This window comes from Andrographis paniculata, unplaced genomic scaffold (assembly GCF_009805555.1).
Source record: "Andrographis paniculata isolate CXL003 unplaced genomic scaffold, ASM980555v1 Contig55END, whole genome shotgun sequence".
Taxonomy (NCBI): Eukaryota; Viridiplantae; Streptophyta; class Magnoliopsida; order Lamiales; family Acanthaceae; genus Andrographis; species Andrographis paniculata.
This window is the reverse complement of record NW_026137590.1, coordinates 4,906,214-4,921,801: the sequence shown is the minus strand read 5'-3', so window position 1 is coordinate 4,921,801 and position 15,588 is coordinate 4,906,214. Positions and strand designations below refer to the sequence as shown.

The 15,588-nt window shown below is 40.9% G+C and overlaps 1 protein-coding gene across 1 annotated transcript; it reads right to left on the bottom strand.

The window, feature by feature from the left end:
- Window positions 1-11,515: 11,515 nt before the first annotated feature.
- Window positions 11,516-12,046, bottom strand: LOC127256255 (uncharacterized). Its single transcript, XM_051282158.1, has one exon. It carries the CDS (start codon window positions 12,044-12,046, stop codon window positions 11,516-11,518), a length of 531 nt encoding a protein of 176 aa, XP_051138115.1.
- Window positions 12,047-15,588: the final 3,542 nt, after the last annotated feature.

Sequence of the window (15,588 nt, the reverse complement as noted above, 5' to 3'; positions counted from 1 at the left end):
TGCGATTATTATTATTATTACAGAAAACGAGTCTTACGGACATTGTTTAATAATCTAAAATGTCGGAACCAAAGATTTGTGGTGGCCATTGTTTTTTGTGTGAATGCTGTTGGTCTCACAAACAAATGTCATACTTATGGTGTTACTGAGCACTTTCTGGAGAGCTTTAGCTATGAAGAATATAAGGTTTGTACCATTTTTAATCTTCTAGCATTCAGTAGTTTAATTTACTTAATTTTATGCAAATATAAAAAGTGATGAGATTGAATAATTTTAGTTTATTTATTCGTCGATCCATTGTAGTTTTATGATATGCTTAATACTCTATAAGTTGTTGAGTATTTCTATTTAATTTGTACGGGCTTATGTACTGAAAATTTAAACTATATAATCAACATTGAATGCTTTTCTGACATATGTATATTGTGAGCTTTAAAATTATATTGGCTTTCAACTACAATTGGTTTGTTTGTTTTAGTATTTTGATTTGAAGATTTTATTTATTTACTTATTTTTTTATATGTGAGGTATAGAGAATTGCATCGATAATATAAAAAATAATATTTTATGTTGAATGTTAAATAAGTCATCATAAAATACTAATTCAATTTACGATTAAATTAATGAATAAACTAGGATTTGTTTGTTTGTGGCTTGAAATTGAATATCAATTTGAATTTTTGTTTAAATAATATTTTGTGAGATGAAATAGAGTATTTTTCATTTTTTATTAAAAATCGTACATGGTAAATAATACTATTGATTTAAAAATTTAAAATACTAAAAGAACAAATTTAGTTTACTTAATATGATGATAATAATTTTGATAACTTTTGCAGCTATTCATTGAGGATGTGGCGATAAATTTAACATATGTTTGTACCAATAAAAATGGATGCTCGGTGATCCAAAAGATAATTGATCATGTCCGTGCTATTAATGATTTATCTTCCTGGAAAATTTTCACTTCGGCAATAATATGCCAAGCAGTCCAATTAGCTCAAGATCAATACGGGTACGTCTATTTTTTTTTATTATTATTATTATACGTTATTTAACTTTACTATTAGTAGTAGTCGTGGTAATAGCATAAAAGCGAAGCTAATTTATTGTTTAATTGGACGAGAAATTATGTTGTACAATATCTGGTGAAGAAGAAGATATCTGAGATTACATTAGCCTTAGTTACTGTATTGTCGGGTAGCTTTGTGCTCCTTTCAAGCAATAAATTCGGGAGCAATGTTGTGGAGGAATGCTTGAGATCCAAAAATCCTCAAAAATCCTCCATATGTACGTGAAGTTATAATCAAAGAAATAAGCGAGTCTTCACAATTTCTTTCTATCATCAACAACCCATTCGGAAACTATGTTGCTCAAGCTATGCTTGATGTCTCACAGGTATATATATATATATATGCATAGTCGACATTGTTCAACCTATCTTTGATTTATTTATTTTTTTAACTTAAATTAAATTAAATTTGATAGATGATGATATATAATTGTGTTATGATACGACTGCAGGGCAGATCGAGATACAAAGAACTTGTGAAATATGTGAAGAATCACTATGTGTCGTTACATAGTCATATCCATGGCTCCAAAGTATGGCAAAAGATGAAGGAACTCGAGCGCGCCGGTCGCCTCAAGAACTAGTTGTAAAGCTTTTTGTGTCGATATTATTTTCTAGCTATTGATTAATTATGTAATTAGAGATATAGATCTATGTAGTGTCAGTGGAGTGACAACACTAGCTTAGACACATTTAGATAGGTTTGTTGCGTTGAGGTTTTTGCAGTTTTTGTGTCTCTGTTTGAGATGGATTATGTTTAAACATCTGCTTGTTTTTAAACATATTTTAATAATAATAATAATGATTGTGTGCTTATAATTATCTGACAAGACAAATCACATTAAGTAAATTATGTATGGTAGGCAAGATATCAAGAGATTGGGGAGTTCATTCTACACGTCTAGATCATCGTTTACGCATTATTTAATCGGAGATAGTTATTGAGGACTAGGAAAATAGTAAAATGATTTGATTATGAATTAGGAAAACATTTTTTTATATTTATATATATATATATATATATAGGGAGACAAAAAAAGCAAAAATATTTTTACATATACTTATTATTACTTTTTCATTCATTTATGTCACTAGCAGAATATGTTCGGTGTATTTTTAAAAATTGGATTTTTCATGCCCTAAGCCACACATGACTTTCACGTTCAATACAATCTTTCATGAAATTATATATACATTTTTTTATACTAAACGCTTCCTAAAAGTCAATTTGGCTTGAGCTTGCACAAATATTTCATTCTCCAACTTAGGTTTCTCTGAGAGAGAGTTGCTCTCCTTTAGTTATTAATTTCTCATCATTGTTCACTTAGTGTTTTAAGATTTAATTATTGTCTATAAATATTACTCCCTTCATCCCAAAACTAAACAGTTTAATTAAAATAAAAAATTATAAATTATGAATTTTGAAATGTAACTGTAGGCATTAAAAATTAAATGTCTAAATTAAATTAACTCTCATGTATTTTGGAAGAAAATAAAATTCCAATAATATAAATATATGGTATTTAATTTTGCACATATGTTACTTTTTATATAATAAATATCAACCATTAATGCAAAAATATGCTTAAAATGGAAGATATCATACAAATATTACGTGCATAAATAGAGCCGTAATAAATTAGGCAGCAAAATAAATTAATCTTGTCAATAAAGGAAGTATATAAATTAAGATCTTCCAAAAAAGATAATGATATAAAGATCTTATCAATAAAGGAAGTATATAAATTAATATCTTCCAAAAAAGACAATGATATAAAGATTTTGGCGATAAAGGAAGGTGCACAATCAAATCCGTCAAAAAGGAAAACGGCATCTGGTTGAAAATGAAAGATTATAAAATCTTCCTATTGGCCAATCAGGACACGCCACGTGGCACCATCCGAAAGGAAGCTAATGCCACCCTCCCCTATAAATAGGAGCCTTGGCCAATTCATTCCACACCGAAGTTCATTTGAAAACTCGCGCAAGGGTAAGTCTCTCTAGACTCTCTGCAATGTTCTTCATTGTTCTTTGTGTCCTTCGAAGCGTTCTTCATCGAAAAGTCACCGATTTGGACAAATGATCCAATATTGGTTGGCGAATCGATGGAGTTAACGTTCTTCGTCGTATGTCCGAGCCGGAGGAAGGATCAAAGCTCTCAAAGCCATCGAGGAATCCATCAAAGCCAAGGAAGAGACTCCAAAGTCGCTCCCAAAGCTTCAAGATGTTCGTCGCGTTCTTCATAAAAGGTGCAAACCAGGCCCTCTTCGATCCAAAAGTCAAAGGGACATGCCGCCAAAAGCGTTATGGAGCACCAAATCCCCCCCCCTCAAAGATCAAATTCCTTCGGATCATCCAAAGGAGGCATCAATCCAAAGTCGACGATCAAAATCGCCAACACGGATATCAAAGTCTTCCAAAAGCCGGTGAAGTCAAACCGAAGACCAAAATCCCTTCGGATCAAAGAAGCCACCCAAATCCAAATTGGAAAAATGGATCGACCCGGAGAGAGAATCAAAGGATCCGAATAGAGAATAGGATCCGCATATATTTAAATTAAATGTAATTTGTACGATTTTGTGTTTATAAAAATATAACACAATTTTTTTGTCTACAGATTTTTGGTACGCCCAGTGGGACAACTCTACCTTTCATCTCTCTTTTCGTCGAATTCTCAAACGATCAATGGCTTCCTACAAGATCAAGACTTCCAACGCTATGTCGAAAGCTGTTGCTCTAGCCGCCACCGCCAAAGGAGTCGCTGCTACTACATCAAGAACCTCAAGTGCTTCAACGAATGTTGGAGTGATGACACCAAACATGGCTAAAAGAGTATTGTCATTTTCCGAGGATGCACATCCGAAAATCACAGAGCAAAACTCACTCTATGAGGAGGACGAAAGCTTCAAGAGTACCTCCACACTGGGCACCCCTCAAGAAGTTGCAACTCGTTCGACTGCATCGAGTTATGCCCCGGTGATGACCACGAACGCTTCAAACATAGAAGACTAACTTGTTGCACTGGCCAAAGTTGTTGAAGGGATGTCTCAACACATGTAGCAACAAGACAATGTCATTGCAAAACTGCTTGCAAAATTAGACAAGCCGGAACCGACCAACCAGAATGCTTCAGAGGCCCAAAATGAAGCAGAAACATCCATGGATCAACGCCACGGTAAAGAAAAAATGGCGGGACCAATGCCATTTCAAGCATCATCTGACTCCTTCATCCATCTATCCCAACTTGACGAGTATATCAAAGGAGCTCTCAAAAGGGAGTTTGAAGGAAGTTCAAGGCCAACAAATATGTATGCCAAGCCTTACACTTCAAGGATCGACGCCCTCAAGATGCCGTTGGGATATCAACCGCCAAAGTTCCAACAATTTGATGGCAAAAGGCAACCCAAAGCAGTATTTGACACACTTCATGGAAACATGCAACAACGATGGGACATACGGCGATCTCTTGGTGAAGCAGTTCATACGGTCATTAAAAGGCAACGCCTTCGACTGGTACATCGACCTGGAGGCTGGTTCCATCGACAGTTGGGAGCAGTTGGAGTACGAGTTCTTGAACCGATTCTACAGCACGAAAAGAACCGTCAGTATGACAGAACTCACCATTACGCATCAACGGAAAGATGAACCAGCAATCGACTACATCAACCACTGGAGGAGTCTCAGCTTGAACTAGAAAGACCGGTTGTCTGAGGCCTCCGGTATAGAGATGTGCATCCAAGGAATGCACTGGGGGTTGAAATACATCCTGCAAGGGATCCGACCCCACACTTTCGAAGAACTTGCTACCCGCGCTCATGACATGGAGTTAAGTATGGCTTCAAGCGGGATGCACGGACCACAAGTTCAAGAATCTTCAAAAGCAAAAAGATACGAAAGATATGATGCCGTAAAGAAGGGGAACAACGCCCCTATCAAGTCTTTTGGAAAAGAAGCCTTGGCCATAAAAGCGACGACCAAAGCACCAGTGAAGATCCAAAGTAAAGAAAAGGAAGTTGCAAGGAAAAGACAGTCAACTCAGACAGAAAGACCGCCAAGGCCAACCCTTGAAGAGTTGCAATCCAAAACTTATCCTTTCTTGGATTCTGACATCTCGGGCATCTTTCACGATCTACTCATAGAAAACCTCATTGAACTTTTGAATTCGAAATGACCGGAGGAAGCTGGAAAGGTTGATGACCCAAGATACTGCAAATACCATCGTGTCGTAGGACATCCCATCCATAACTGTTTCGTCTTTAAAGACAAAGTAATAGTGTTGGCTCATGAAGGAAAGATCACTCTTGAAGATGATTATGTTTCTGTTAATGTCACTTCAATCATGTTCGGGTCTCTCGAAGTTGACATAAAAGACAAAGAATCATATTGCCTCACTACCGAGAAAGGTGGCAAGGCGATCAGAGAGAAATCGAGTGAAGAATGTGCCACGATAACTTTCACTGATGAAGATTTGATGTTAGGATCCAAACCCCATAATCGTCCATTACTGGTCGTGGGTTATATCCATGAACAAAGGATTAGCCGGATATTCTTAGACGGAGGAGCCGAAGTCAATGTCCTTCCTCTATACACATTGCAAAAATTGGGAATACCAGTAGATCAGTTGTTCGAGAGTAATACATGGATACAATCAAGAGGGGCAAAGAGGACTTGGCACCATAAGATTGAGACTGTTAATCGATGAAATGGAAACTAACCCTTTGTTCTACGTGATAGATGCAAAGACATCATTCAACATTCTTTTGGGAAGACCATGGATACATGAGAATGGTGTAGTTTCATCAACGTGGCACCAATGCTTCAAATACACTCAAAATGGAGTGACAAAGAAAGTTCTCGGAGACACAAAGCCATATACAGAAGCCGAGTCACACTTACGGACGCCAAATATTTCTCTACAGAAGCAAAAGAATCCAAGGTACATAAAGATGCCAAAGTACCACAACCAAACTTAGGGGCAGAGTCAAGAGATAAAGAAAAAACACCCGCCTCAGGTTCTGTAGACTCATTAATTGAGCCTCTGAAAGATTTGACTCTTCCAAAGACCCGACTCAACCCAATCTCTCCCTCATAGGCAAGGAACGGAAAAGAAGAAAATATAGAGGCTATGCGATTGCAAAAGGACAGAAGCTTTGGCCCAAAGGCCTACAAACTTCTTACAAAAGGAGGAGTCACTGCTGGGAAAGTTACCACCACAGACAACCCAAGGTTCGAAGGCTTGTCTTGGATACATTCCACAAGCTCCCGTACGCATCGCTATCAAAAGGGCTGCAAGCCATTTATCACCGAAAGCGAGAGTTTGTCTTCCAATTCACCTCAAAAGGGGAAGAATGCAAGAGTATCGGTTTTCAAGATGCTAAGACCTTCTGCCTTCACAAGGTTAAGACCAAAGATCAATAAAAAGAAAAGCAAGACGAAATCCACATCAACAAAATATGTGGAGATGGATGGAGAAATCAAAAGCCGCTTTCCGTCCCGTATGACGCGCCAAACAAAAATGACGATACATTGCGGTAAAGTTTTAAAAGCTAAATGGCAAACCATTGTCTTCACCAAACCCAAAGAAGATAATGAAGAAAGTGTTGCATCATCTTGCTACATCACTGAAGGGGGTGAAGAGACAATGATTGAAGAAGATGCAGAAAATGCACCCGCCGCGCTTGAAGAAGGGGTCAAAGCTGCAGTTGACGAGTTAGAAGAAATCAACTTGGGAATTGAAGATCACCTAAGACCCGTCTATGTCAGCAAAGAGCTAGGTGAGGATGATATGAATGCCTACACCCGATTTCTCAACGAATTCCAAGATGTCTTCGCTTGGTCATATAAAGAAATGCCCGGCTTAGACCCGAAAGTTGCGGTCCACCATCTAGGTGTGAGGAAGGGAGCTCGCTCTGTAAAGCAAGCGCAACGAAGATTCCGTCCTGAACTCATCCCTCAAATTGAAAATGAAGTCAACAAACTCATTGAAGTGGGATTCATCCGTGAAGTCAAATACCCTCAATGGATTTCCAACATCGTACCTGTAAAGAAGAATAATGGACAAATCCGAGTTTGTGTAGATTTCCGGGACTTAAACGAAGCATGCCCAAAAGATGATTTTCCTTTACCCATAACTGAATTGATGATTGATGCAATGACAGGACATGAAACGCTTTCTTTTATGGATGGATCATCTGGATATAACCAAATTTGTATGGCACCTGAAGATGAAGAGTTAACCGCCTTTCGTACACCGAAAGGTATCTACTGTTACAAAGTTATGCCTTTCGGATTGAAAAATGCGGGGGCAACCTACAAAAGAGCAATGCAAAAGATCTTTGATGACATGCTACACAAAAATGTAGAGTGCTATGTTGATGACTTGGTTGTCAAATCCAATAGAAAAGAAGATAACCTGCAAGACTAAGGTTTTTGAAAGGTTGAGGCGCTACCAATTAAAAATGAATCCTCTCAAGTGCACTTTTGGAGTCACCTCCGGAAAATTCCTCGGATTCATTGTCCATAGTCGTGGAATTGAGATTGAACAGGCAAAGATAGATGCCATCACAAAAATGCCTGAGCCTCGCAACATCCACGAGCTAAAAAGCTTACAAGGGAAATTAGCATATATAAGAAGATTCAGCTCTAACCTTGCTGAACGATGTCAACCTTTCAGCCAAATCATGAAGAAAGGAGTGCCTTTCCATTGGGATGAAGCATGCAATAAGGCATTCCAAAGTATCAAAGACTACTTGACGAAGACACCAATGCTGACAGCGCCGATTCCTGGACATCCGTTGACACTCTACATCGCCACACAAGAACATTCAGTTGGAGCCTTATTAGCACATGAAGCCAATAAAGGGAAAGAAAATGTTCTCTATTACCTCAGTAGAATGATGACACCAAATGAACTAAATTATTCACCGGTGGAAAACATATGTTTGGCGCTCATCTTTGCCATAAAAAAGTTGAAATATTACTTCCAAGCACACACTATCCGGTTGGTGTCCAAAGCAAATCCCTTAAAATATGTAATGTCAAAGCCTGTCCTTTCTGATCGACTCGCAAGGTGGTACCTGTAGCTGAAACAATTTGAAATCATTTATGTACCACATAAAACTGTAAAAGGACAAATATTGGCTAACTTCCTTGCTGATCATCCCATCCCCGCTGAGTGGGAGTTGTCTAACGACTTTCCTGATAAAGATGCATTTTTTGTCGAAATCACCCCACCGTGGAAAATGTATTTTGACGGCTCATCACAAAAAAATGGAGCTGGAGCCGGAGTAATATTTGTCACATCACAAGGAGAAGTCCTTCCATACTCCTTTGCCTTAAAAGAAAAGTGTTCAAATAATGTGGCAGAGTATCAAGCACTCATCCTCGGCCTAAAAATGGCGGTAGACATCAAGCAACGCCATCCTCAAGTATACGGGGACTCCAAACTGATTGTAAGTCAAATCACTGGAGAGTTCAAAGTAAAGAAACCAGAACTGATGCCTTACTTAAAGTATGCTAAGGCAATCATTGAGTTGCTCGGGGATGTCTCTATTGAATATATCCCGAGGAAAGGGAACGGGCAAGCTGACGCTTTGGCTAAATTGGCATCGACTCTATCCATCCCGGATCAACAGGTGTATATTCCGATATGCAAAGTTTGGGTGGATTCCTGCAAGTATGAAGAAGAAAAATGTGTTGATAATGAAGTAAATCACCTCATCAAGATGTTTGAAATTCAAGAAGAAGAAGAAGATTGACGGCAACCAATATTAGATTTCTTAAAATATGACAAGCTCCCGAGTGACCCGCGCAGACGAGCAGATGTCCGAAGAAGAGCTGCACGCTATGCCTACTTCAACGGCATACTCTATCGTCGGTCATTCGACAACATGTTCCTTCGATGCCTTGGCAATTATCAAGCCAAACAAGCTATGGAGGAAACTCATGCCGGAATCTATGGAGCTCATCAAGTTGGCACAAAGTTACACTTCTGAATAAAAAGGATGGGGTATTATTGGCCAACCATGGTTAAAGACTGCATAGAGTTTGCACGGAGATGCCAACCGTGTCAATTTTATGCTAACTTTATCAATCAACCACCAGAACCATTGCACCAAACTATTGCTTCATGGCCATTCGATACCTGGGGCATGGACGTCGTAGGACCACTCACAAAGTCGTCCTTTGGACATCTCTATATCTTGGTTGCAACAGACTACTTCTCTAAATGGGCAGAAGCAGTTCCTTTGAAAGAAGTAAAAAAGAAGAAGGTAGTTGACTTCATACGAGTCAACATCATTTATCGTTATGGGGTTCCTCAGTGTATCATCACCGATAATGGAAGATCTTTCGCCAATACTCACATCAACAAACTTTGTGAAAAGTTTGGCTTCCAACAAAAGAAGTCCTCGATGTATTATGCACCGGCAAATGGACTTGCAGAGGCATTCAATAAAACGCTTTGTAACTTGCTGAAAAAGGTTGTCTCCAAATCAAAAAGAGATTGGCATGACCGCATTGGTGAAGCTTTGTGGGCCTATCGTACTACATTCCGCACTCCAACACAAGCGACACCATACTCACTTGTATATGGGGTCGAAGCTATCCTTCCATTGGAAAGACAAATTCCTTCGCTAAGGATTGCTCTTCAGGAAGAATTGAGGACCAAAGAAAATGCCTGATTGAGACTCGAAGAGCTAGAGGCCCTCGACGAGAAAAGACTACAAGCTCAACAAAGACTGGAATGTTATCAAGCACGATTGTCTCGACCTTACAATAAAAAAGTCAAATCACCATCCTTTCAAATCGGGGACTTGGTTCTTGCTGTGAGAAGGCCAATTGTGATCAACTTTCATTCGGGAAATAAATTTTTATCTAAGTGGGATGGACCCTATGTCGTCGCTAAGGTCTACACAGATGGTGCATACAAGTTGACATCTCAAGACGGACTCCGGATAGGGCAAATCAACGGGAGGTTTCTCAAAAGATATTATGCGTGAGACCTTCAAATCAAATCAAGACTCCTTAGATGAGAATAAACTGCAAAATAATAATAAAAGCAAATTCAAGTTGTTTTGAACTACGTTATGACTTGATCCCTTTACCGGGTACGTAGGCAGCTTGAGGTATACCTTCAAGTTCAGTCAAATAAAAATAAATAAAAAAAAAGAAAAGAATGAGAGAATTTAAATTTATTGATTGTCAATCAAAATGAAGAGTACAAATTGAGCTTAAACATTAAGATTATACAACTCTTCTTTGCTAATATCCAACAACTCTTCTAAGCTTTTTAAGTATTCTTCGTCTTGTGCGGGGACATTCTCTACGACGGCGAGTTCATCCTTGACTTCAGCAATTTGAATGGTGATATTCTCATTAACTCCTTGACGTCGCTTAATAAGGGAAATATTCTCTCTTTTTTGCTCTTGTAAAGAGTGAAGCTTCACGTCAATATTCTCCACACACCCCTCTAACTCCTTGATAGCTTCGCACTCCTCAACATGCCTCGTCTCAAGGTGCGACAAGCGATCTTTGATCTCGGAAATCTATTGGTTACGAGCCGCCAAGGATACGGCGTTGATCGAGTCAGAACATGCCTCGTCAAAAGATGCAGCGTCATCAAAAAGGGCCTTGACTCGGTCCTCAATATGAGAAATGTCAAAATACTTAAATCTTTTCATTGATTGGAGCACTACGTCAACCTCGTCCTTAATCGAGGAAAGCAAACGAGCTGGTGTCCTCAAAAGCTTACCCCGAATATCCGACCATTCATTTTATTTTCTGTTGGCAAATTAGCGGCTTGATGGCCTGCTTTCATTTTGCGTATCAGCGGCTTAATAGCCTGTTTTCATTTTGTATACCGACGGCTTAATAGCCTGCCTTCGTTTTGTACATTAGCGGCTTAATAGCCTGCTTTTATTTTGCTTTATATCTAGCAGCCTAAACAGGGCCTGCTTTCATTTTGCACATTACATTTCTTCACCCGAGCTCGAGTGGCGACATGTATCCCTTAAGGTGCTTAGCATTGATAATGTTTCTATGTTCTATCCCATCAATACTCATCAATCTATAAGCACCATTAGGCAACACTTTACTCACTTGATACGGACTTTCCCATGTAGGAGACCACTTCCCAAATGTATTGTCTTTGAATCCCTCGGGTAGCATTGCCTTCCATACCAAATCTCCTTCTCGGAATGTTCGCCGATGTACCATCTTGTTGTAGGCTCGCGGCACATTCACTTTATTTGCCCTGATATTTTCCAGAGCCATCATCCGATCCTCGTGTACGTCATCCAATCTTTGTAACATTGCTGTATCATATTGCTCGGGACTAAGCGAATTCTGCTTCAATACTCGTAGCGATGGCACCGTAATTTCCAACGGCAATATCGCTTATTTTCTGTAAACCAGTTGGAATGGAGTGCAACCGGTGGCTTTATTTCAGTATTGTCTGCAAGCCCATAAAGCCTCCCCTAACACTTCGTGCCATCTTCTCGGGTTATCTTCCACGGCCTTTTTGATTACCCCAATTAAGACTTTGTTGGCTGCTTCGGCCTGCCCATTTGCTTGCGCATAGTACGGGGACGAATGCAAAAGAGCAATCCCGTACTGTGCGGTGAAGACGGCCACTCTATCGCTGGTAAAAACAGTGTCTTTATCGGCGGTAATCGTCTGCAGGATTCCATATCGGTGAATAATGTGTTCCTTAACGAACTTGATCACTTCCTGATATATCACATTGGCCAACGGCACAGCTTCTATCCACTTTGTGAAATAATCTGTGGCCACCAATATGAACGAGTGGCGTCTGGAAGATGGCGGATGGATTTTCCCGACGATATCCATCGCCCATCCCCGGAATGGCCATAGCTTCACCACTGCGTGCATTTCTTCCGCCGGAATTCGGATCAAAGAACCATGTCGCTGACAGGCTTCACATCCTTGAGCGTACTTGATGCAGTCTTCTGTCATTGATGGCCACAAGTACCCATATCATCGGATCCTCCATCTCATGACTGACCCAGATTTGTGTGCTCCACAAATTCCTTCATGCACCTCACCCATCACCTTCATGGCTTCTTGAGTATCTACGGATCTCATCAATATTCCATCGGCGGCTCTGTGGAAAAGATCTCCGTCAATCAGAGTATACTTCAGAGCCTCTTTCCGCAGCTTTTCTGGAGTTTCATCGGTTGGTTGTTCCAAATATTTCCTTAGTTCCATACGCCAATCCTCCGCTTCCACTGGGCACTGACATACTCGCTCTGACTTAAAGTTTCCCACGGCGGATGGCTTATACCTAGAAGCTTTTGAGCGAAATCATTAGCTATTATGTTTTCAGCTCGAGGTATGAATTCTACCACCACATCATCAAATATTTGCAGCATCCTAACTGCTTCAATTCGAAGATTTCTCATTCCCTCATCTTTGCATTGCAAAACTCCAGTAATCTGCTTCAAAATTAATTGTGAGTCGCCTTGAACTCTGATCACCTTGGCTCATTTTTCATATAGAATTCTCAATCCAACTAATAAGGCTTCGTATTCTGCTTGATTATTAGTAAATCCGGGTGTCAATGCCCTGGCAACGGTCCAATTTTTTCCCCAGTGGTTCTCAATGAATACCCAAGCTCCAACGCTAGTCTGCGTGTTGGACCTGTCGAACTTCAAGATCCACGGCATCGGACTAATAACAGCTTCCATACGATCAGCCGCTTGCTCAGCCACCGAGCTCAACTGATCTGCTAGAAAGTTAGCAACGATCTGTCCCTTAACAGCTTTAATTGGCACATATCGTAGATCAAAAGCAGCTAGCTTTACAGCGCATTTCGCTTGCCTTCCCCTTAAAGCTGACCTGCTTAATAGATATCTCAAAATATCGACGTGACACACCATTTCCGTTTCCCTCGGGCTAAATAATATTTAAGTTTCGTGTAAGCGTAAAATAATGCGAGAAATAATATTTCCGTAGGAGTGTACCTTGTCTCTGCATCATTCATTACCTTACTGAGGTAAAAAATGGCACGTTCACTTCTATCGGGAGCCTCCTGCGCTAGTAAGCAACCAACCATATTCTCAGTGGCTGAAACATACAAGCGCAGAGGTTTGCCCTCCTGCGGTGGCATTAACACCGGTGGATTGGCCATAGCTTCCTTAATAGCTTCGAAAGCGTGCTAGTGTAGCGGCTCCCACACAAACTCTTATGTTTTCCGCAATCTAAGTAGTGTGGAAAAAGCTTTAAGCTTGCCTGTAGCGTTCGAGGCAAACCTTCGCAGGAAGTTGACCTGCCCAAGGAATCCTTGAAGTTGTTTCAGATTCTCAGGCGGTCGGGCATTGATGATAGCTTTCGTTTTATTACTATCCACCTCAATACCCTTATTATGCACCAAGAAACCTAGAAAGTTTCCGGAGGCCACTCCGAATGCGCACTTCACTGGATTCATCTTTAAATTATAGTGCCTCATTCTCTGAAAAGCTTGCTCGAGATCCACCAGATGTTCCGAAAAACTCTTGGATTTTACCACTATGTCTTCGATGTAAACTTCCACCGATTGTCCAATTAAATCTTGGAATATGGTGTTCATCGCTCGCTGGTAAGTCGCTCCAGCATTTTTCAACCCAAACGGCATCACCACCTACTCATATACCCCAAGGGCTCCTGGGCATCGAAATGCTGTTTTTGCAACATCCTCCTCAGCTATGAAAATCTGGTTATAGCCGAAATATCCATCCATAAACGACAGACTCCCGTTCATGGCGGCTGCATCTACTAACATATCGGCAATAGGCATGACGTATTCGTCCTTCGGTGTTGCCAAATTCAGATTGCGATAATCGACGCATACCCGTAATTTGCCATTTTTCTTGAGTACGGGGACGACATTGGCCACCCATTCCGGGTATCGACAAGTCCGAATGAATCCTGCTCCCAACAGCCGTTGGATTTCTTCCTTGATCTTCGGGTACACATCTGGATTAAACCTTCGCGGCGGCTGCTTGTGGGGTTTGTATCCGGCTTTTATGGTTAGCTGATGTTCCACGAGTTCTCGAGCCAAGCCTTGTATTTCATCGTAATCCCAAGCGAAACAATCCCGGTATTCCTTTATAAGTGTCACCAAGGCAGCTCGATCTTTTGATGTTAACAACGCACTAACTTTGGTGACTCGCGGAACTTCGTCGACACTGAGGTCAACATCTTCCAGCGGATCTTGGGCCTGGAACACTGGATAGGTTTTATGCACGGGCGACGGTAACTGTACTTCACCGCCAATTTCCTTGTATGGTTCTCGGTCGCTGCTGAACTTTCCTCTAAGCTGCTCCATTTCTTCCACGGATTTTGCTATGGCCAGCCCTGGATGTTGCGTAACAAAGCCTGTTTCAGGCGGCCCAGGGTTTTTCAAGGGGCCAGCTCTAAACGGTTCTGAACTCGCCACAGAGCCTGTTTCGAACCGCTCACCACCTTCTGTGGAACGTGCTCTGGACGGCCCTGTATTCGTAACAAAGTCTACTCCGTGCGGCTCAAATTGAATTTCGACGCATTCGCAATTCATCATATTATTCTTCATTCGTAGGCCGTGGATCGGCCCTCGCTTGAATTCTGAATTGATTATCACTGAACACACATTCATAATTGCCCTCGTTAGGCATAGAGGCGATTACTTCGGACAACGGGATCATCTTCGAATAGTAGAAAATTGCATCTATAGCTGTGACTTCTGCTGCGAATGGGTCTTTCTCCGCCTCCACTTCTTGAACCTCATCGCCATCCCAGAATAGCAACTTCTGGTGCAAAGTCGACGGTACACACTCGCAAGCGTGAATCCAGTCTCGCCCCAATAATGCTGCATACGAAGGGCGAGTGTCTATGATTATGAATGCTATGGGCAACTTCTTGTTGCTTACTTGTACCTCAACGGTAGCGATACCCGCTGGTTTATACGAATTTCCCATAAAAACCGTAGCTCGCACCAAAGTTGGTATTAAAACATACCTTGTTTTTCCTAACTTTCAGAACGTCCGAAACGGCATTACGTTGGCGAATGTGCCACCGTCTATCAGTACTCTGCCCACTGGTCATCCCTCCATTAAAGCTTGAATGTACAGGGGCTTTACGTGTTTATTTTGCCCGGATCCAATCCGATCAAACGTGATTGTTGTCACATCGTTCCATTCTGCCGCTAGTTCTTCATCTACGGTCACTCCCTCATAATTTTGCTCCCCTTCTGGAGCTTTGAATTCAGATCGCAATACCCCCACAACCGATAGATGACCACCTTCAGCATTACACTCCTTCGATTGTGTAGTTTTTCGTACCCATCAGCGTTGCCAGTTTGGAATGGGTCTGGCGCTTGGCGTAGAGAAAATCAGGCGAAGTTGCAACGCTTGATTTTTCTGAGGTCATTCCTTCTGCTCACGGGCTTTCGAGGTTTCTTCATCCCGACTTGCTGCTTGCTGAATTTCTGATTCGATTTTCCTGTCCTTAGCCCCTGCACCCCTCTGATTTGGCTGAACACC